The 18,470-nt window shown below is 39.7% G+C and overlaps 1 protein-coding gene across 6 annotated transcripts in view; it reads right to left on the reverse strand.

The window, feature by feature from the left end:
- nlrc5 (NLR family, CARD domain containing 5) overlaps positions 1-18,470 on the reverse strand; it is a 167,759-nt gene that overhangs the window by 73,147 nt on the left and 76,142 nt on the right. For all 6 annotated transcript variants that reach the window (XM_039762978.1, XM_039762977.1, XM_039762980.1 and 3 more), the window contains 5 exons: positions 15,394-15,453; positions 12,896-12,979; positions 7,851-7,934; positions 5,312-5,401; positions 1,229-1,288 (listed from right to left, as the gene is read on the reverse strand). In XM_039762978.1, the coding sequence (XP_039618912.1) occupies positions 1,229-1,288; positions 5,312-5,401; positions 7,851-7,934; positions 12,896-12,979; positions 15,394-15,453 (378 nt within the window). The remainder of the gene's footprint in view (positions 1-1,228; positions 1,289-5,311; positions 5,402-7,850; positions 7,935-12,895; positions 12,980-15,393; positions 15,454-18,470) is intronic.

An 18,470-nucleotide genomic window follows, 5' to 3' on the forward strand; every position in this document is an offset into this window, starting at 1 on the left:
GCACATGTTATTAGGGATAACACCTAATTTACAATTGTCCCTTCAGCACAAGTTATTTACCCTCTGGATCATGCAGCCTACTTGAGCTGAAATGTTTCAATAATAATTAAATTTTTTAAATTAAATAATTGTGAATTTCCCCTTTGGAATAAAGTATCTATCTATCTATCTATCTATCTAAATACTACTAGCCAACCACGCCGCATAATCAGGCCGTATTTTTTTAATGATTTTTAAGCACAGGAAGAAAATTAACATTTGAAAAATCGGTAATGTAATAAATCAGCAAGAAAAGCAACATTGTAACAATGCACGGAACGAACCAACACACAATCGTCCATGACTAAAATCTGGCGGACCGCCATCGCTCATGTGCCCACCTCCAACTCGTCACTTGAGGAGTCGTCGTCTTTGCACAGTCCAGATGCACCTGCGACTCATGTGGACTTTCCGTGTTCCTGCAGGAGCATCTAAGAAGACGCACGTTTGTCGCGGATGCGAAATCCTGTATGTAGCGTGAAAAACAGTTTTCTATGGTGCACGCGGTCGTGCGTCGTAACCGAAAACTCGGTTTTTAAAGACTGCTTACTTCATTGTGTTTAAACCTCAGTTGTAAAGGATTGTTTTAAGGATCCCATGAGATACCCCACGCAAACCGTTTTACACACTGCATATGGCGATTCACCTCTGCGAGAAACATGCCTCTATGAACAGTCAACGTGGCTCGGAGGTGCCAGGAGTTGGTGGGCGTGGCTCCTTCCTGCCTGCGCCATAGGTGTCTTACTTGTCCAATTGCTGCTCAGTGAATCCACGCCCCTTCTGGTGTGCTTTCCATGGTTGTATTGCCTTAGTGAATTATATATATAGATTGTGATAAATAGCATGGCTCTGGTCAATGTAGCATGCAACTTTTTAACTGTAATTTATTTTTGGTAGGGCAGAAAATATAGAATCTTGGTGGCTAAAGGACTGGATTGCAAACTGCCAGACTCACTTCAGTCCACAACATTTACTCACTATGCAACCCTGAAGCCTGGTGGTCTTCTAACTATCAAAGCAACAGTGTAGCTTTGTGACTTTCAAAATGATTTGGATAAAATTATCAACTACACAAACATAGTGTAAAGCTAAATTCGTCCTTGTTATTGCCAGATAATTTTCAGATCCTTTATGAAAGTCTTAATTGTAACTGAGATTCATAAGGCAAAGTCTTTCACATGATACTCACTTGCATGTTGTATGTGCAGCTTTCATTTTGACAAATTTTATGAAGGCTTTACCTCTGGGCCTACAGCAATTATACAAAAAATACAAAATGTTAGTGCTACTTCTAGAAAAAAAAAATACAATTTATATATGGATAAGTAGTAATTGTGTCTGTTAAATGATGAATATATGGCAAAACATAATATATAAACATAACCTGAAGTTTAATTTGCAACTGATGATTGAAATGTTTGATTTCATTTTATACTCCAGTTATCCATCAAAATGTTTTGTTATATATCCTAATCGGAGCTGTATTTTTTTATTAGTAATACCATCATCCTCATCATCATAATAATTATTGTAATAGCTATCAACACATGAAATTAGATACTGTACCAGTGTTGCATTGGTACTAAAATGTTTACTTTAGTATCGATATCAGTTTTCGGACCTCAGTACCAGTATGAAAACAGACAGCTCCAAAACCCCTCCTATTACTCCAGCCTCCCCACTGTGCCACACAATTGCACACCACAATGGTATGCCACGCTCTTGTGCCAGATTAATCACCACTTTCCTCTTGCTGTTAAAGAAGTCCGCACAATTGCACACCACACTGGTATGCCACGCTCTTGTGCCAGATTACTCACCACTTTCCTCTTGCTGTTAAAGAAGTCCCATTCTTATTGAAGCAGTAACATGGGGGGATAGAGTGTTGATGTGGGGTTAGGGCTTGGGGGTTTGTCCCTGTGAAGTTCCGGTCAAGTTGAAGAATATATATTTGATTCATGAAGTCTACAAAACAGCCAATTTTCCACAACTGCAATAGTGAGCGGTAAGGCAGGCAGGGGATTGGGAGGAAAGCTGACATCTATTTTGGGTAATGAAGATCCCAAAATGCTGGTACAGTGACATTTTAAAATGTGTATATTTCGGTACTATGTGCAACTCTCTGCGGTGGGCTGGCACCCTGCCCAGGGTTTGTTTCCTGCCTTGCGTCCTGTGTTGGCTGAGATTGGCTCCAGCAGACCTCCATGACCCTGTAGTTAGGATATAGCGAGTTGGATAATGGATGGATGGATGGAACTTTAGTTATTTCGAGAGAGTGTGGAGTTAATATACCTGCATTAATGTACATAATTCATGCGCTCCCTTACACTTTTTCAGGTTTTATTGTGTTGTTCTATGAAATCCTAATGTGTTGAAGTAAGATTGTTCATCATTCATTGATGCAAACAACTGTACAAACTGTACAAGAATATATAAATTAATTTATATGAATTTAAAATTAATAGTGTAAAATCAATTGGATAATATTTTTCAGAGATGCATCTCTAGCAGAAATTCCAAGCAGGACTCTTTCAGGTCAAATCAGTTTTGTTCTTCATATATATGCTGTACACTGAACAAAGTGCTGGGTTTTAAAGGGGACATTATAGAGCTTGTTGTTTTTCTTTTATTTTAGTGGAATCAAATAAATATTTTGCCTGATTTACAGAGAAGATTTTTATTCTCAAAGGTCTCATGTTTCTTTAAGCTTCTAACTAGAATTTCTCCGCACTTTGCTCAATTCATGTTGTCTTTCCTCATCATACTTCACAGCTGGAGTGATGCACTTAGGATGAGGTAAGAGTGCAGTGCTTGTGCCAGGCACAATGTTAAATGTTGAGATCATGAAGTTAAATATTTATATTTTCAGACTATAGATCCATTAACTATGGCAGCAGTCCTCAACCATCAGGCCATGGATCATGTGGTTCCAGGCCACACAGAAAGAATAAAAAACGTTTTTATTTTTATTTTATTTCCATTTAATTGACTATTAGAGTCTGCAGGGTGTTTTATTTTGAAAAATGACCAGATCATCTCTGTAGAACGGTGACAATGTTATGTCGCTTATGTTAATTGATGACCACTGTAGTTAAGGAAGGTGTAGGGGCAAACAATTAACTGTTGATAACTTTCAATAACTGTGACCACTCATCATTTAACAATCCCCCATTCACTTCCATCTGTGGCTCTTTCCCATACTTGTCTCTGTCACAGTTTTGATACCCAATAAATGAACCCCACAAGTTAACCCTACCTAAAATGAGTAAAAAAACAAACATCTCTGGAGATCTTCGTTGAAAACGGGGAAAGACCCAATGATGATACAGAAGAAGACTCTAAGGCTGGCAAGAAAATGAAAGCTACACTTAAATGAAAATAACCAAGAGTTCAAAATTACGGGTTTATTGTGACAGGTTATTTACAAGCTCCAAGCCTGCTCTGTATAATATGTGGTGGCCGGCTGTTCAATGTGGTCATGAAGCCATCAAAACTGCTTCATCACATAGAGACAAAGCACCCTACATTAAAAGACAAGCCACTTTATTATACTTTATTATATGTGCGATGCACTGTCCGTGGAAAAATGTCTTGCATGAAACTGGTCCATGGTGCAAAAAAGGTTGGAGACTGCTGAATTACAGAACTGGCTTTAATGTGACACCCAATCAGCCAAACTGAAGTCAATCCCTAATGTGAGCTTCTTCACTAATGGCTTTAGCATTGTTTTAAGAGAAAGGCAACTGCTCCATTACCCACCTATTAGTCAGTATATTTCCTTCCAACGTTAAACAGACATGTAAATAATTGCTCTTCTATCTCTGTACTAATAAAGCTCTTTGGCATGGCATTCTCCACACATACAGTAAGTGTGCATGCATACACCCACTGAATTTTAATTAATGAACTATCGAATCAAGTTGCTACTTTTTATTTGTGTTTGTTCGTAGCCTTTTTTGTGCTTAACTTTCTAATTTTCTCAAGTTCACTGATAATTCTAGTGTCCCCTGTTCATTGCCAGTGTTTTGCTTTGCTAAGCTTACTCTACTTGTTTCTGCACCGTGTGCTTCTTCTTTTGATTATGTTTCAAATTTTTACTGTCTGGCTTTACAGCTGTTTCAGTTCAGGGTTTGAGGTTTTTCTCATTTATTTTCTTTATTTTTCTATTATGCATTGTTTAGCTGGCAATTTTATATTGCTCCAAGGGAGGTGGTCACAAGAAGCAATAGGTGTGAACAAATTGTCAGTACGTGCAGTCCAGTGGTCTTTCTGGCTATTTTACTCCTACTATAAAGGCAGGTCTACAAAATTTTAATATTGTCAGTTCCTTTGATCATTAAGGAAATGCCTGACTCAATCGGTAACGCTTCTCAGTTATAATGTTTAAAGTTTGGTTTCTTATCTCTTTGCTAACATTTGTTTTATATCTAGTTTTGTTGCTGATGTCACAATGTTAATTCTGTTCCATTGCTGCTATTGGTCTTAACCCTTTTTGCGGCTTCTTCCTTCTTTGCATTTGTTGGTATTTTGTGTTTTGGTAAGCCATTAGTTTTTGTAATGTTTTCAGTTACTTTACACCATCTTCCAGAAGTTTTTCTTAGGTGATTAAAAAACTGGCATAGTCTAGTCAGAAAATTTAAGTTAAGATTGCTCAAACTGACCAACGTGGTTGTTTGCATTACACATTAGAAAAGCACAGAAACAGGAGATCACATCCTGCTCATAGCTGTTGGCTCAAAATTTGCATTTCCTCATCAGCTTAGGTGAGTGGCCATCATTGGAAAGATGTGGAATATTATGTGGGGCTTGTGCGGGATTGGGAGGAGAAGAAAGAAGTTTAGGGGGATTAGAAAAAGTTGTGTTAGTAGTCAAGCAGAAACAAGTGCAGGAGTAATGGGCAAAGGGTGTTGATGGATTGAAAGTGGGAAGAAAATAGATGAAAACTGAAGATGAATAAACAAAGACAACAAAAAGTGTGACCAAGTGAGAGTAGTGGAGTGTCTGAAAAGGAGAGAAGCACAAGATGGATGGACAGGGCTAGAGGTGTCTACGTCAAATGCAAAGGCTGTGATCCCTATCATGTAACAAACATATAAAATCAATTTGTAAAGGACAGCAAAGTTAATAGTTTACATACACAGTGAACATACTTCCTCAATGGCTGTAGGATTAAATTTTACTCCCTTAAGTTCCTATTATTGTTTAAACTTTAGATATATGTGTCTATGTATCTAAAACAGCAAATGTGATACCCATAATTGCAGCTGCTTACCTGAGTGCAATGGCCGTTACTCTGTTCCAGCATATTATTGACTTTAGCAGCAGTAGAGCTCCTTCTGGTGAAATGCCACAGTTACTTATGCTAGAAATGTAAATAAGAAATCAAAAGGAGAAATGAGAAATAAATAATACAACTATCAAATGAAATATCCACACAAACATACTACTGTATATAAAAGACTTTTATGTATATATATATATATATATATATATGTATATATATATATATAGTGATGGGCAGCCTCGAACTTTGCCCACAAGGGTGGAAGGACCAGAGGAGAGAGCATCTGCAGGGCACTGCCTCCCCTAGGACGATAGAGGGTAGCCCTCCTGAGCAGCTCTGGTACCACAGATTCAAGCAGGGCTCGCCAGGCCCTTTTTAGTTTGGTATAGCCCTGTTGGGTTCCGCAGGAGCCGTCAGGGGAAGGTGCAGAGCCATTCAATGGATTTCCACCACACCTGGGAGTGATTCCAGGTAATCCTGATGAACCACCTGGAGCACTCCGTGGTGCTGAATGAAAGGAGCCACCTCACTCCATTCAGGGAGCCAGAGTTGGGAGGAGGCAGACAAAGCTTGCTGGGCAAAGAGTAGAGGCAGCAGAGAAAGAGAGAAGGAAGAAGAGGACTAAGCATTGTGTACTTTGTGCTTGATGTACTGTATTGAGACGGAGAGCAAAGGAAAAGCGCTCTCCTGAGAAATAAACATATTTTGCTTTGGACTTGTGCCTCTGTGCCTATGTGTGTCCAGGTTTGGGGAGCTCTACATGTACAGTATATGCAGATCATACATTTACTTTTTACCCCTTATCTGGTTCAGAGTAATGGGTGTCTGGTGCCTATCCTAACTGTATGCAAGATGGAAACCAATCCTGGAAGCACTAGCTAATCTAATATCACATTTTGCTTTGCCTGCTTGTGAGACTGAGAACGAGAATGCAGGGAGAACCTTAAGGGGAACAATGAGGAATTCTGGATGCATTTTTCTTTAGCAGTGGACCAGAAATCAATGGATGCAGGGACCAGTGAAAAGGAGGGGGTGACACCACATTCTCTAAGATTTCTAGAACTTCAGGAATCACAGCTTGTCATGTTGTCCAAAGTTTAGATAAAACAGAAGACAGAGCAGAGAGTGGGCAGGTCACTTCTGCCTCGAGTAGCCATATTAACTCATGGCGAGAGACATCATCCTATTCCTGTTAACTAGAGCTTAAAAGAGCTGGACTGTGTAGAAAACTGAACAATAATGTAATTTGTCTTCATTGTGTACTGCAATTTAATGCTTTTTTTATATTCCGAGATGAGGCTTCTTGATATTTTTACCTCAATCAAACTTAAAAATTACATTTTTGGTTTCTTTGTGTGCAAACTCCACTGATTCAGATTTAAACCCTGTACACTGGAGCTGTAAGGTAGCAGTTCTAGCCATTGTGTCACCCTGTTTTATATATTGTTTTATATATTTTTATCTATTATATTTTTAAAATTTATAATTTTGCTGTTAATTATGTTGTGCTAAATTGATAATCTATTATTAACACTGATTTATGGTGTCATGATGAAACTAACTTATGAGGAATTCCCCAGGTCTTTGGTTCATAAAGCCTTTTCATATTTACATCAGAGATTAAAAGATGAACATTTCAAATGATGATTCAAATGATAAAATATAAAAAAGTTGTCATTTAAAAAAAGAACTGTAATATTTTGTGTTCCTATTTCATTCATTCATTTTACACTTTCTGGGTCATGGGGGCAACAGTCTTAGCCATGAGGTTTATATGTTCCTTTCCGCAGCCACACTTGCCAGCTCAAACTGTAGGATTCCAATGCATTCCCAGCTGGGAGGTATCAGATGTTTGAACCACCTCAACTGGCTCTTTTTGATGCAGAGGTTCAATGGCTCTACTCTGATCCTCTCCCGGATGTCAGTGCTTCTCACCCTGTCTCTAAGGGACAGCCCAACCACCTGTGGCGAAACTTCAAAGTTCCTATTTCATTTCTTTTTAATACTGAAAATCTGAGGTTAGACAGAAACTGAAACACTCTATGGTATGTACTGCATAAAGATTAATCCTGCCATTTACATTAAGAGGGCACTTTTTCCACATTCATGGGAATCTGAATCCTATACTGAAGGCATGAGGCACATGGCCAAAAATAACAGAGCACAATCATAAGTACACCATAGTCACATATTTAGATACGTCTTACAAATTCCACTTAATCTGAGCTGCAAGTCTTTTGGAAGTGGGAAGATGCTAAAAAACCTACATGAACACATGAAACACAATTGGACTAAAAAGTCCTTAAAACTGACATTCAGCACTGCCAAACTGCATCATATGTGAAGTTCCCCTTGGGATTAATAAAGTATCTATCTATCTATCTATCTATCTATCTATCTATCTATCTATCTATCTATCTATCTATCTATCTATCTATCATGCAGGAAGAATAATATGTTACTGTACATAGAATGTGAAAATAATTTCAAGCATGGAGACAGATTGAGATAAAAAAAATAATCTTACTTCAGTAGATTTAGTGATGAAAGGCGGGATAAGCAGTTGAGGAGTCTGCCAACAGATTCATCACTTAATGTGCTGTCAGAAAAGCTGTGAAGAAAAACTCTTACATATTGATATCAGTCCAATGCATTTATTTTAAATAGTACTTTGCATTAAGGACACTTAAGGATCAAATCATTTTCAGGACCTCTAACTGCCCCACCAAATGCTGAAACCCTTTATTTTATTTTGGACTTTTCAGAGTGATCACTATCAAAATGTTTCTTTGGCTGTTAACAAACACAGAAGAATATAACACAAAATAATACAATCCAAAATAAAATCTCAGACAATGTGAAGGCAATATAAATGGAACGGAAATAGTTAATCCCCTTGATGCCTCAGATCAGAATGCAAAACAATGAATGGTATGTCTTTCAGTGTACTGTAAACTGACAAAGAAAACGTATAGATGGCACAGCAAAGTAACCGTTAGTACAGATGTAAAGCAAAATACAGACAAATGCAGCTCAAAAACAAGAGAAGAAGTGGCTTTTCAGTCAAGATTTTGGCTGATGGAGATTAACGAAGTGACAATGATTAGGGAAAGAGTTCCACAAAACATCAACCTCATTGGTATAGAATATGCGCATGTACCAGATATGACATGATAAGACTTTGGGATTGCTAGTGAGAAAACACTATAAAAGTTCACATCTTTCTGTAGGTTTATACAGGGTAAGCATGTTGACATTCATTTTAGAGATTTTGGAATTTATATCTTTTAAAGTCAATAACAGATGCAAATGACAGGCAGTGCTCCTTAACTAGAATAGCACCAAAGAGGTGGATGACTTGTAAACGTTTACTGTAAGAGGGGAATGGATAAAGGAAAAACACAAATGTAAACAGTGTCACACACGTGTGCATTGGAAGCAGCTGAAGGGCTTAGAGAGGACTGATCATACATCTGCCCGGTTGGGGTACGCTAACGCTCTTTCTGAGTTCTCTACAGGTCTTTCCCGGGAAATCCCACCAGGAGCCGCCACCACGAAGCGGGACACATCAGTTCCAGTCCCGGCCCCGAGGACGACGTCACTTCCGCCCAACGTCCTATAAAGCCTCCCACCTTTGCTCTGGGAGGCAGTTCTGTTTTGGACTCTGTCGTGTAAACTTGCCTTACTTGAATCAATTGCTTTTGCAGCCAGGAAACCGAATTAAATGGGTGGCTGCCCCAAACCTTGCCATGCCTCAAGTCTCTTCTTATTACAACATATAATAAGCAAAACAAAAAACTGTCCTCTCTGAACATATCTTAAGGGGTCTTCCACTCTTATCTACCCTGTATGGTAGCTGATCCACTTGCTCACAAAATATTGCGCACCAAACACTTCTTTCATTACCTCTCTCTGTCCTCCCAGGACTCCACTCGCTCCATTTTACTTCTCATTCAACTGACCATTTGGCAGAGAGTGCAGTTTAAGCCTCAGCCACAGGGCTGTTTTCAGGGCCATTCTGGGAATCATCTATGGGATCAGGAATGCCTTTGGACAATACTAGGATTGACCTCCCAGAGTTCCTTTTAGGTACTGCTGCACTCCTGAGCTGTTATTCACAATTTAATGGCCAGCTTCTCTTCTATGATTAGCTTTGACTTCCTATGTTCAGTGTGATTCACTTTTGGATTTTTTAGCCTTGTTTTTCTTGATGTTTATAATTTTTATAATTTCAACAGAAGTGTTATTACATCACCATTCTGTGTAGCACTCACCATCATTTTGATGCTTGCTTTTCATCGGGGAGGGGTGTGCAGTGGCCATTTTGTTTCTAACAACAAAACCTTTTCCCAATCATCCCATCTATTTAAGATGGGTGTTATGTTTGCTTTAAAAAGGAGGAAAATTTGGAATGATGGAGATGACCGGGAGATTAAAAATACAAGTAAAACGATAACCGAGAACCCATCCATCTGAAATAAAGTCTAGAAATTAACACATTAAAGTTGAAGCCAAAAAGGGTCTAACAACACTAGGAAAGAGCACAACAACAACTGCACAGAGATTTCTCTTAGACAGAGCTTTATTTGTCCACAGGGTGGAATCTGGCTTTTTATAGAAGATGTGTAAATAAATAAATAAACAGATAGATAAATAGTGTAGTGAGTTCAGGGTCCGGACTACAGAGAAACATTCTCATCAGGTGGCAGTGGACTGTCTGAAGGGGTGAGAATAGCTGGATAAGCAGGCTTATAAATCAGCCTATAAACAGCAGGTATGGGGGACACGGACACAGTACTTAAAAGAGCATTTCACTCAGATGTGTCTCCCATCAGCTGAAGCTCATTGGCTTGGAGGTGTTGCTGCCAGCGTGCCCTGGATTAGACCCAGGGCTTGGGTTGGTTTGCAGAGAGCCAGGGGAATAATATGGCATATGTGATGCCTCTGACCCAGGTGAGGTGGAGCTGGGCAGGGTGCATGAAGGGACAAAGGGACAAGCAGTTGGGAGCATGTGGCACCACTGAAGTCCTTAGTGGCGGGCAGAAAGAATAGAAATGCTACAGAAAAAACAGTTCTACAAAATGTCTACATTTCTTCAATGGATGTGAAAATAAAAAAGAAATACATATTTAGATTCAGCATTTTTCCCAAACGCATTCAAAAATACAGCATTAATAATAATATAAAGTAAAATGTTCCTAACAACCTAACCATCTGGTGCTGATCAGAAAAGCAAGATGCTTCCAATGAGCAGGTAGATTGATGAGGTAGATTAGAATGGGAGGTGGGAATCCCCAGTTAACTTTTTGCAGAGGAAAAGGGCCTAGCAGGAGGTGAGAACACAGCCAAACACCCAAAATTCTTGTTGGCAAGTCAGACAGAAACATAGAAATGATGCTGACATCCTCAAGGGGTAAAGAGAAGTATCGCTCAGAGGACACAGAGCCAACATGTTTGAAAACACACAGATATCCTGGTGGTAAATGCAGAAAAAAATGGACTTTTAAAGTTACTACGGGCAGCTGATTTTTCAATTTTGTGTTTTAAGTTCAGTATTTTTCAAGTCAAAGTTTTTTCTACACAAACTTGGTACTGTATACAGCATATTAATGTGTCACATGAAACTGCATTCCAAAATGAAGCCTGCTCTTGCATTTTATAATGGACCTAATGGATATTGTGGTCCCAATGTGAAAAAAGCCTATAGAATATATCAATTTTTCAAGCCAAAAACGTTATCAACTATTGTTCTGCATCTTGGGATCACATATATTACAAATAGTATACCCGTGCTGTTTTAAGAAGGACAAAAATAAAAAATTATATTGTTATGAGATACAGCCATTTTTAAAAGGAGACTGACTGGCTGTGCATTTCACTTTGCTGCTCGTCTTCCTCCAAGACACCATTCCACCCCCAGGTTTGGATTCACCCCAGGAAGTCATTGCCGAGCGCCATTATTCACACTGAATGTTGATGCCCAGATGTGAATTGTTGTCTCGGTTTAGCAGACAACTAAACAATAACAGCTGAAAAAGTCACACTTATGATTGCTTATATTATGTCACTATACAGAAGCCTACTTTATTATTTTAAAAGATTCTGCCTGCTGCCATTGGATTTATAAAGGCAGTGATGGAGAACATGAAGCAGGTGGATAGCTTGCAATCAAGTGACAAGAATTGTACAGATGTTATAGGCATCCATCCATCCATCCATCTTTCTAACCCAATTATCCAAGGCAGGGTCACAGGGCAGCTTCAGCCTATCCTAGAAATCATAGAGCTCAAGGTAGAAACGATCTCTGGACATACAGACAGTCGATCGCAGGGCAAACACACACATGCATACACTCACACTCACACACACACACACACACACACACACACACACACACAAGCACTCACACTCACACACATACACACTAGGGCCACTTAAGCACACCAATTCACCTCAGTGCAATCAGTTTAAAGTTTAGTAAGTTAATTACAGATGTTTAAGCATAGACAGAGTGGTGGCATAGAGCTTTTATTTTTGCCTCATAGTGCCAAATTCTACATGGAGTTTGCATATTCTCTTCATGCATTTATGGACTAACCGGTATTGGTGTGTGTCAGTGAGTTCTCACTCAAAAACATTGTGCTGAGTTCATTTTTTTTTACCATATCTGTAGCAAGAACAACTCCTTGTGCATTAAAAAAAGTCGATAATTGGCTGTAGCACTTCCATTTGCTCTATCATGTGCTCTGCCGTTTTCATTTTCTGAGTGTTTTTTATTGTGAGTGTGCACAGCACACCATGGGTTGTCACAACTCCACCCATGATGACCTCCACAAGCACAGAAGTGAGAAATACATCCATACCTCAAGAAAATAGCACCAAGATTCAGATAAAATGTATTATTTCCAGTTTACTTTTGCTGTCATAAGCATTCCTCAGAAACATGGAAGGCATGTCTTCATAAATCAAAACCTTTGCCACTTCAAAGTGGATGTATCCTGTAAGTTTTAAGGCTTTTCATCACATTGGGATGCCCATACCCATTAGCTCCATTATACTTTTCAAACACAGTTTCATGTGGAAAACTAATAGTATTTGTGAAAAAATAACTTTGATTTGAAAAATACAGAACTTATTCTTTAAATTTAATAGCATTATGTAAATGTCCTACTAAAGACAACTCTGACTCATCATTATCACATTATCTTGGTACCACACCATCATTTGAAAACAATTTGTAACACAGCAGCAGGAGACCGGGTAGGCCAGGCTCTGCTCTGAAGTGTGACCATTAGCTCTTGGCGGGTTATACTACTGTGGCTTTTCAGAACGCTACTAACATTTGGTTTAAAATAAAATGCTTAACTCATGCCATAATATATACGTTACAAAAATACCACAGGCACCATTCTGTATCTGGACTTCAATAAGGCTGCTCAGTTTGATATCTGAGAATTTGAACTTTCTCTTTAGTGAATACTTAATATCCTAATTATAGAAAACTGTAATACTTTAAATGTGTCATATAAAACAACCTAATTGATGCAAAAGATATAACGCTTTTATACTCACTCAAGTTCTGATAATCCATCAAAACACACCAGTCTTTTACATAATTTGTCCATGTCGTCTTGCTTTATATCAGTCTCTTTGAGCCTTTAAGGGAAACAATAATCAATGTAATAATAAAACACATGTATAAGTAAAAGTATTTAACAATATTCATGACCTATCATTTCTCCCTCCTTGTCTTATGCCAGATCTCGACCTCCTGGCCATTCTATCTACACACTTACACGTCATTTTCTTATGGGGCTTTTTATTAAGATGCACTCTGCCTAAGTTATAAGTTTTTTAGCTCAGCTGGACTGCAATGACCTGTAAATGTAGTCTTAAGGAGTGCTTTACACAGAATAATGCTGCTATTGTATGTTATCTGTATCTATTGTGGCGGTCCCAGAAGCAAGGACAGGCATTTTGGCCAGGATAATGGAAGGTTTCATACCCGGTCAGGAGGCCATAATGGAAGGGCAGAAAGAACGTGATCACTGGGAACAGTTTGTTCCCCCTCCACAGCAGGTGGCAGTGTTCCTCAGGGCTAAATGCAGGGTTGCATGGGAAATAAAAGTCTGGAAACACAACACTGTTGGGGTCTTTGGGGTCCGCCAGAGGGTGCTGCTGGGAGAGGACTGCCCTGGTTTTTGCACAACCTAGAACTGCTCAAGACAAATTTGAGAGGAGACCGGAAGCAGTTCCCATGTTGACTTTGAAAGAGAGCCCATTGCCTAATTTGGATGGAGTCAGAGTCGGGACACAGTGGGATACACTCTTGGAGGCGGAAGGTGACTTGTGCTTAGTGTGTTTTTGTTGGTTGTTATTTCTGTGAAGAAGGTGTCGGGCCCAATAAAAAGTCTTTTTTGAGCTTAAAGTGTGTCTGGGGATTATTGTATCTGAGGTTTGGGAGGCTGCAGTGCCCCCCCACTGGTCACATTATAGATAAATACTGAAGAAAGTATGTAAGTGTATAATCCTAGTTTAGAATGACTAGAAAGTTCACAACCTAACAGAAAACAGAACTGGAGACAGCAGAAGATCGCACAGGTAAAGCACCCAGGATCAAAGCTTTCAGGCAGAGCTGTCCATCCCCTGAATAATCTGTGTCACATACAATGTCCAGCAGGGGGCACACTCTTTTTAATAACCATGGCATTATTATTAAGACAATGGTACAAAAGAAAGCAATCATGTTTCTTGAAGGGTGCACTTGAATTTAGGTGTACACATCTAGACTTTTCCAATTGTATTCTATTATAATTTCCTCTGCTGCCATTATTATACGCTTTGCTGTTACATTTCTTGCATATCTTGAGTGATAAAGTAATAAAGTTGATACAGGGCAGCAGGTTTGGGGAGACTGCCACTTTCTTTCTCATAAGATTAGCAGGCTGAGGGTGGTATTCCTAATAGAGAGAATGGAATGGAAGCTTTGCATTGGTGGTTGGTAAGTGGCACTAACCAAGTTGTATCAGCTATCGTGCGTCTACATTATTCTCAGGGACCAAAGCGTGTCAGAATGTAAGTCCAGGACATATCTGGGGACACCTGTGTGTTGTTCATATTGATGCTGGTTAGTTTATGTGTGGCATACTAAGGAGTGACAAGCAGTGCTGCCATCACTCACAAGAAGTACTTAAGTGAATAGGGTCTGTGTTAAATTTGCGGTCCGAGAGCAGAATAGTTCAAAAATGAACTTGGTGAGTTCCAATAGATCCACAATAAGACACACATATAAAGACATACAAAAAAATGAACTACTTGTTAATAAGTGCTCAGAGCTCAAAAATGAGATCTTGAGGTATATAGTGTGTCTTCTTAAAAACACTGACTAAAGTAACAGATGATCACATTTTCATGTCCTTTTGAAATGCAGAAGTCAAATGCAGCCCAATAAATAAAGCACGAGACAAAACCAAGTTACAGAATCCTACAGGTGACACAATGTCAATGGCTGCCCTTTATTTCCAGTTCCCAGGCTTGATGGTAATTTCACTTTGGGCCATGTCCTACTGGGATGGGTACCTAATCAAGGTGTTTACATTTCCAAAAGGCATCAACAAAGGTGATCCAGCAGAATTAAATAACAAATGAAATCCTGAAGGATATTGATTGAATTAAAGGGTAAATGCATTCTATGTGGATACCATGAATCAATTCTTCACATAAAAAGGTGTGAGTATCTCAAGTAAGCTTCCAAGACATGAAGTTGAAGCAGACAAACTGCTAACTTTTAAAAACTAGCTGGATGACTTTTTCAGAAAGGACTAACGTTAACCAACCAAAGAAGCTTCATGGACATTTCATTTCTCTTGCAATGTAATGTTTGCAATACACACCAGAAAAGACTGAATATTAGGGGCACACATCCTCCTGCAGGGCAGTTATGAAATGACAAATGACTCTTTTTGACTCTATGAAGCATGAAAGAGCTACAAAAATACACCCTGAATATTCACAATTAAAAAGCCTACTGGCCTTGAAATGCAATGGTCAGTAGGCCTATTATTAATTACCTGAATACTTTAGTGCATCCCAAGCCATTTTCCTGTCGTTTGCCTGTGTCAACATTTCTTCTACAAAAAGACACAATTTTAAAGCAGTTAGAGACATAAACAGCTTGTATTTAGTTCATTACAATTAATTCATCAAAACACTTGTGGTGTTTGTATAATTGTGAATGAAAACTGACAAATACTGCAAATTTCCATCTTATGATTACCAGGTGATGAATTTGAGGAACAGTTAACAAAAATGATTACAGGTTATCTGTGCAAAGTCAAGTCAATTCAAGCTGGGGAGCATGCACTGGTACAGTGCGTTGCCGCACCCACTACACGATGAAACAAGTCGGGATCCCAGTTTGCAACCCCGCAGGCAGACGCACGGTCCAGTCCCACCCTCCAGAAATGACCCTGTATCTGCCGGAGCCAGGTGTTACGTGGGCGACCCCTTGGGCTGGTCCTGCTACTCAGGTCCCCAACAATGAGGATTTTACGAGCCGGATCACCCTCAGGGAAACGTGCCACATGGCCATAGTGCCGTAACTGACGCTCCCTCACAATGCAGGTAATGTGCCTCATTTGGGAGTCCATGAGCAACTGCTCATTCAACACAAAATCAAACCAACCGTACCCATGGATTTTCCGGAGAGACACAGTACCAAAGGAGTCCAGTCGTCATTTCAGGTCACTGGGTAGCGTCCATGTCTCTAAACCATATAGCAAGACAGGAAGCAGCAGGAATCTAAAGACTTGGACCTTCGTCCTTTTTCATAGATATCGGGAGTGCCACACACCCCTTTCCAGCAACCTCATGACCCCCTATGCTCTCCCAATCCGTCTACTAACTTCACAGGAAGAGTCATCAGAGAGATGAATGTCACTGCCAAGGTAAGTAAACCTCTCAACAAGGTCAACACTCTCTCCGCATACAGACACACTGCTTATGGCTATGCCCAAGAGGTCATTAAAGGCCTGGATCTTGGTTTTTATCCAGGAAATTCGCAAGCCCAGACACTCAGACTCCTCACTCAGTCTCTTGAGCACCACGATCAGAGCCTCCATTCACTCTGTGGCGATCATAGCATCGTCAGGAAAGTCAAGATCCGTGAATCTTTCTTCACCAACAGATGTCCCACAGCCGCTGGACCCCACGACCTTGCCCAACACCCAGTCCATACAAGCATTGAACAGAGTAGGAGCAAAACACACCCCTGACGAACCTCAGAATCAACTGGGAAAAAACGCAGAGGTCCTGCCGCCATGATATCCAGCAACCTTGAGGGGATCCAGCAAACCCTTAGGATGTCCCACAAGGCAGCTCAATTAACTGAGTCGAACGGTTTGCAAAAATCGACAAAGGCTGCAAAGAAAGTCTGCCAATATTCACGCTTGTGCTCCATGAGAACACTCAGTGCCAAGATGCGGTTGATGGTAGAGTTCTTAGGCATAACACCAGACTGTTCCAGTTACTGGTAGGTGAGCAAGTGATCACAGATCCTTTTGAGGATGACCCTAGCAAGGACCCTACCCGCCACCGAGAGCAGTGTTATTCCCCCTGTAGTTGCTGCAATCCAGGCGCTCAGCCTTCCCTTTCCAGATAGGGTGACAAGTCCCATTTTCCAGTGAGTTGAGATGATGCCAGTCTCTCAAATTGAAGCAAAGATTGCTTGCAATGCCAGGAGGACAGCCTTACCACCAGCCTGGAGAAGTTCACCCCGGATACCACAGATCCCTGCGGCCTTTCCCCCTCCTCAGCTGGTTCACCACCTGTGCAATCCCAGTGAGACTGGGTGGTTCACAGCTAATTGGAGGATCAGCCTCAAGAACCGTGCAGAATTTCTGAACCATACAAAACATTCGTCAGACAGTAAAGATCTTATTTCAGACTCTCCCCCAAGTTTGCCAATTAAGACATCATCTTTTATATAAATTGCTTCATCCTGTAAATGTGTCAACCACATGCTAACTAATGAATGGCCGATGTCTGAAATCGAAAAGCACTCATCATACTGCATACTGTAACAGTCATTTCAGCATGCACCCTAACAAATTAGTCTCAGCTCCCATATAGGTGCTCTATGCTATTGAATTTGAGTGATTATTCTTAATTCAAAAATGATACTCCATCTCATTCTAAAATAATTATTATCAATACAAGAAATTTTCATTATTGATAACTGAGGAAGAAATACAATTGGAAACATTAATGAAATTTTGTCCTCAGCTAGGACCTCTTTGAGTCAGGAACCAGGCAGGAGGAAACTTGATCTTTAATTTCTCTTCATGAAGAGGGAGTATCCTATTACAGCAGAATACTAAGGGGCAGTTCCCTGAGCAGAGGTGTCAGCAAATGGTCATAGAGCAAAAACAGAAACTCGTATTTTTTGATATCTGAATTAACATAACAGTGCTGAATTATTCCTGACATTTACTCTAATTGGTTCATTGACTTATATCATCTAAATATTTACTCTGATTGGTTAAAAGACATGTTTTCAGCAAAGAGCATAGCCTGCTTACATACCTAAAATAAAAGTCTCATTCTACTACATTAAGAGCTGAACCTCTTATTTTCAGCTCTTATTGTTTCATGGAAAACTGTGTATGTGACAACTGGCAGGTCTTATTGGGTACAATGACATCGGCCAGTTTCTTAAACCATCAGGCTAGAACATTCTGTCTCTTTACTTAACCCTTTCAGCAGTTCTCTTCATGCTATTTCTAAGACAAATGTTATATATTTAAATTAACACGCACTGCATTCAAAACACTTCATTTAGAAAAAGCTGCAACCCCTTGAATGTTCCCTTTATTCTCTCACGTAATTTATCCATATTAGACAGTGGCTTTACCTGATAGGGCTGGAAGACCAGCTGATTTATTGTTTTGTCTTTTTATTTTAATACTTTGAACTGTTTCTTGTGTTATGTTCTGTATGTTTTAAATGTTGTTAACAACCCTCTTAAATGTAGGTTTTTTGGCCTCTTTAGAAACTTTCCTGGGATGCACAAAGAGCATGTCTTACTGTTGACATCTTACGGACAGCTTGACTATTAGCTAAAAAAAACCAACCTTGATGGACTGAATGC

This window comes from Polypterus senegalus, chromosome 9 (assembly GCF_016835505.1).
Source record: "Polypterus senegalus isolate Bchr_013 chromosome 9, ASM1683550v1, whole genome shotgun sequence".
NCBI classification, from domain to species: domain Eukaryota; kingdom Metazoa; phylum Chordata; class Cladistia; order Polypteriformes; family Polypteridae; genus Polypterus; species Polypterus senegalus.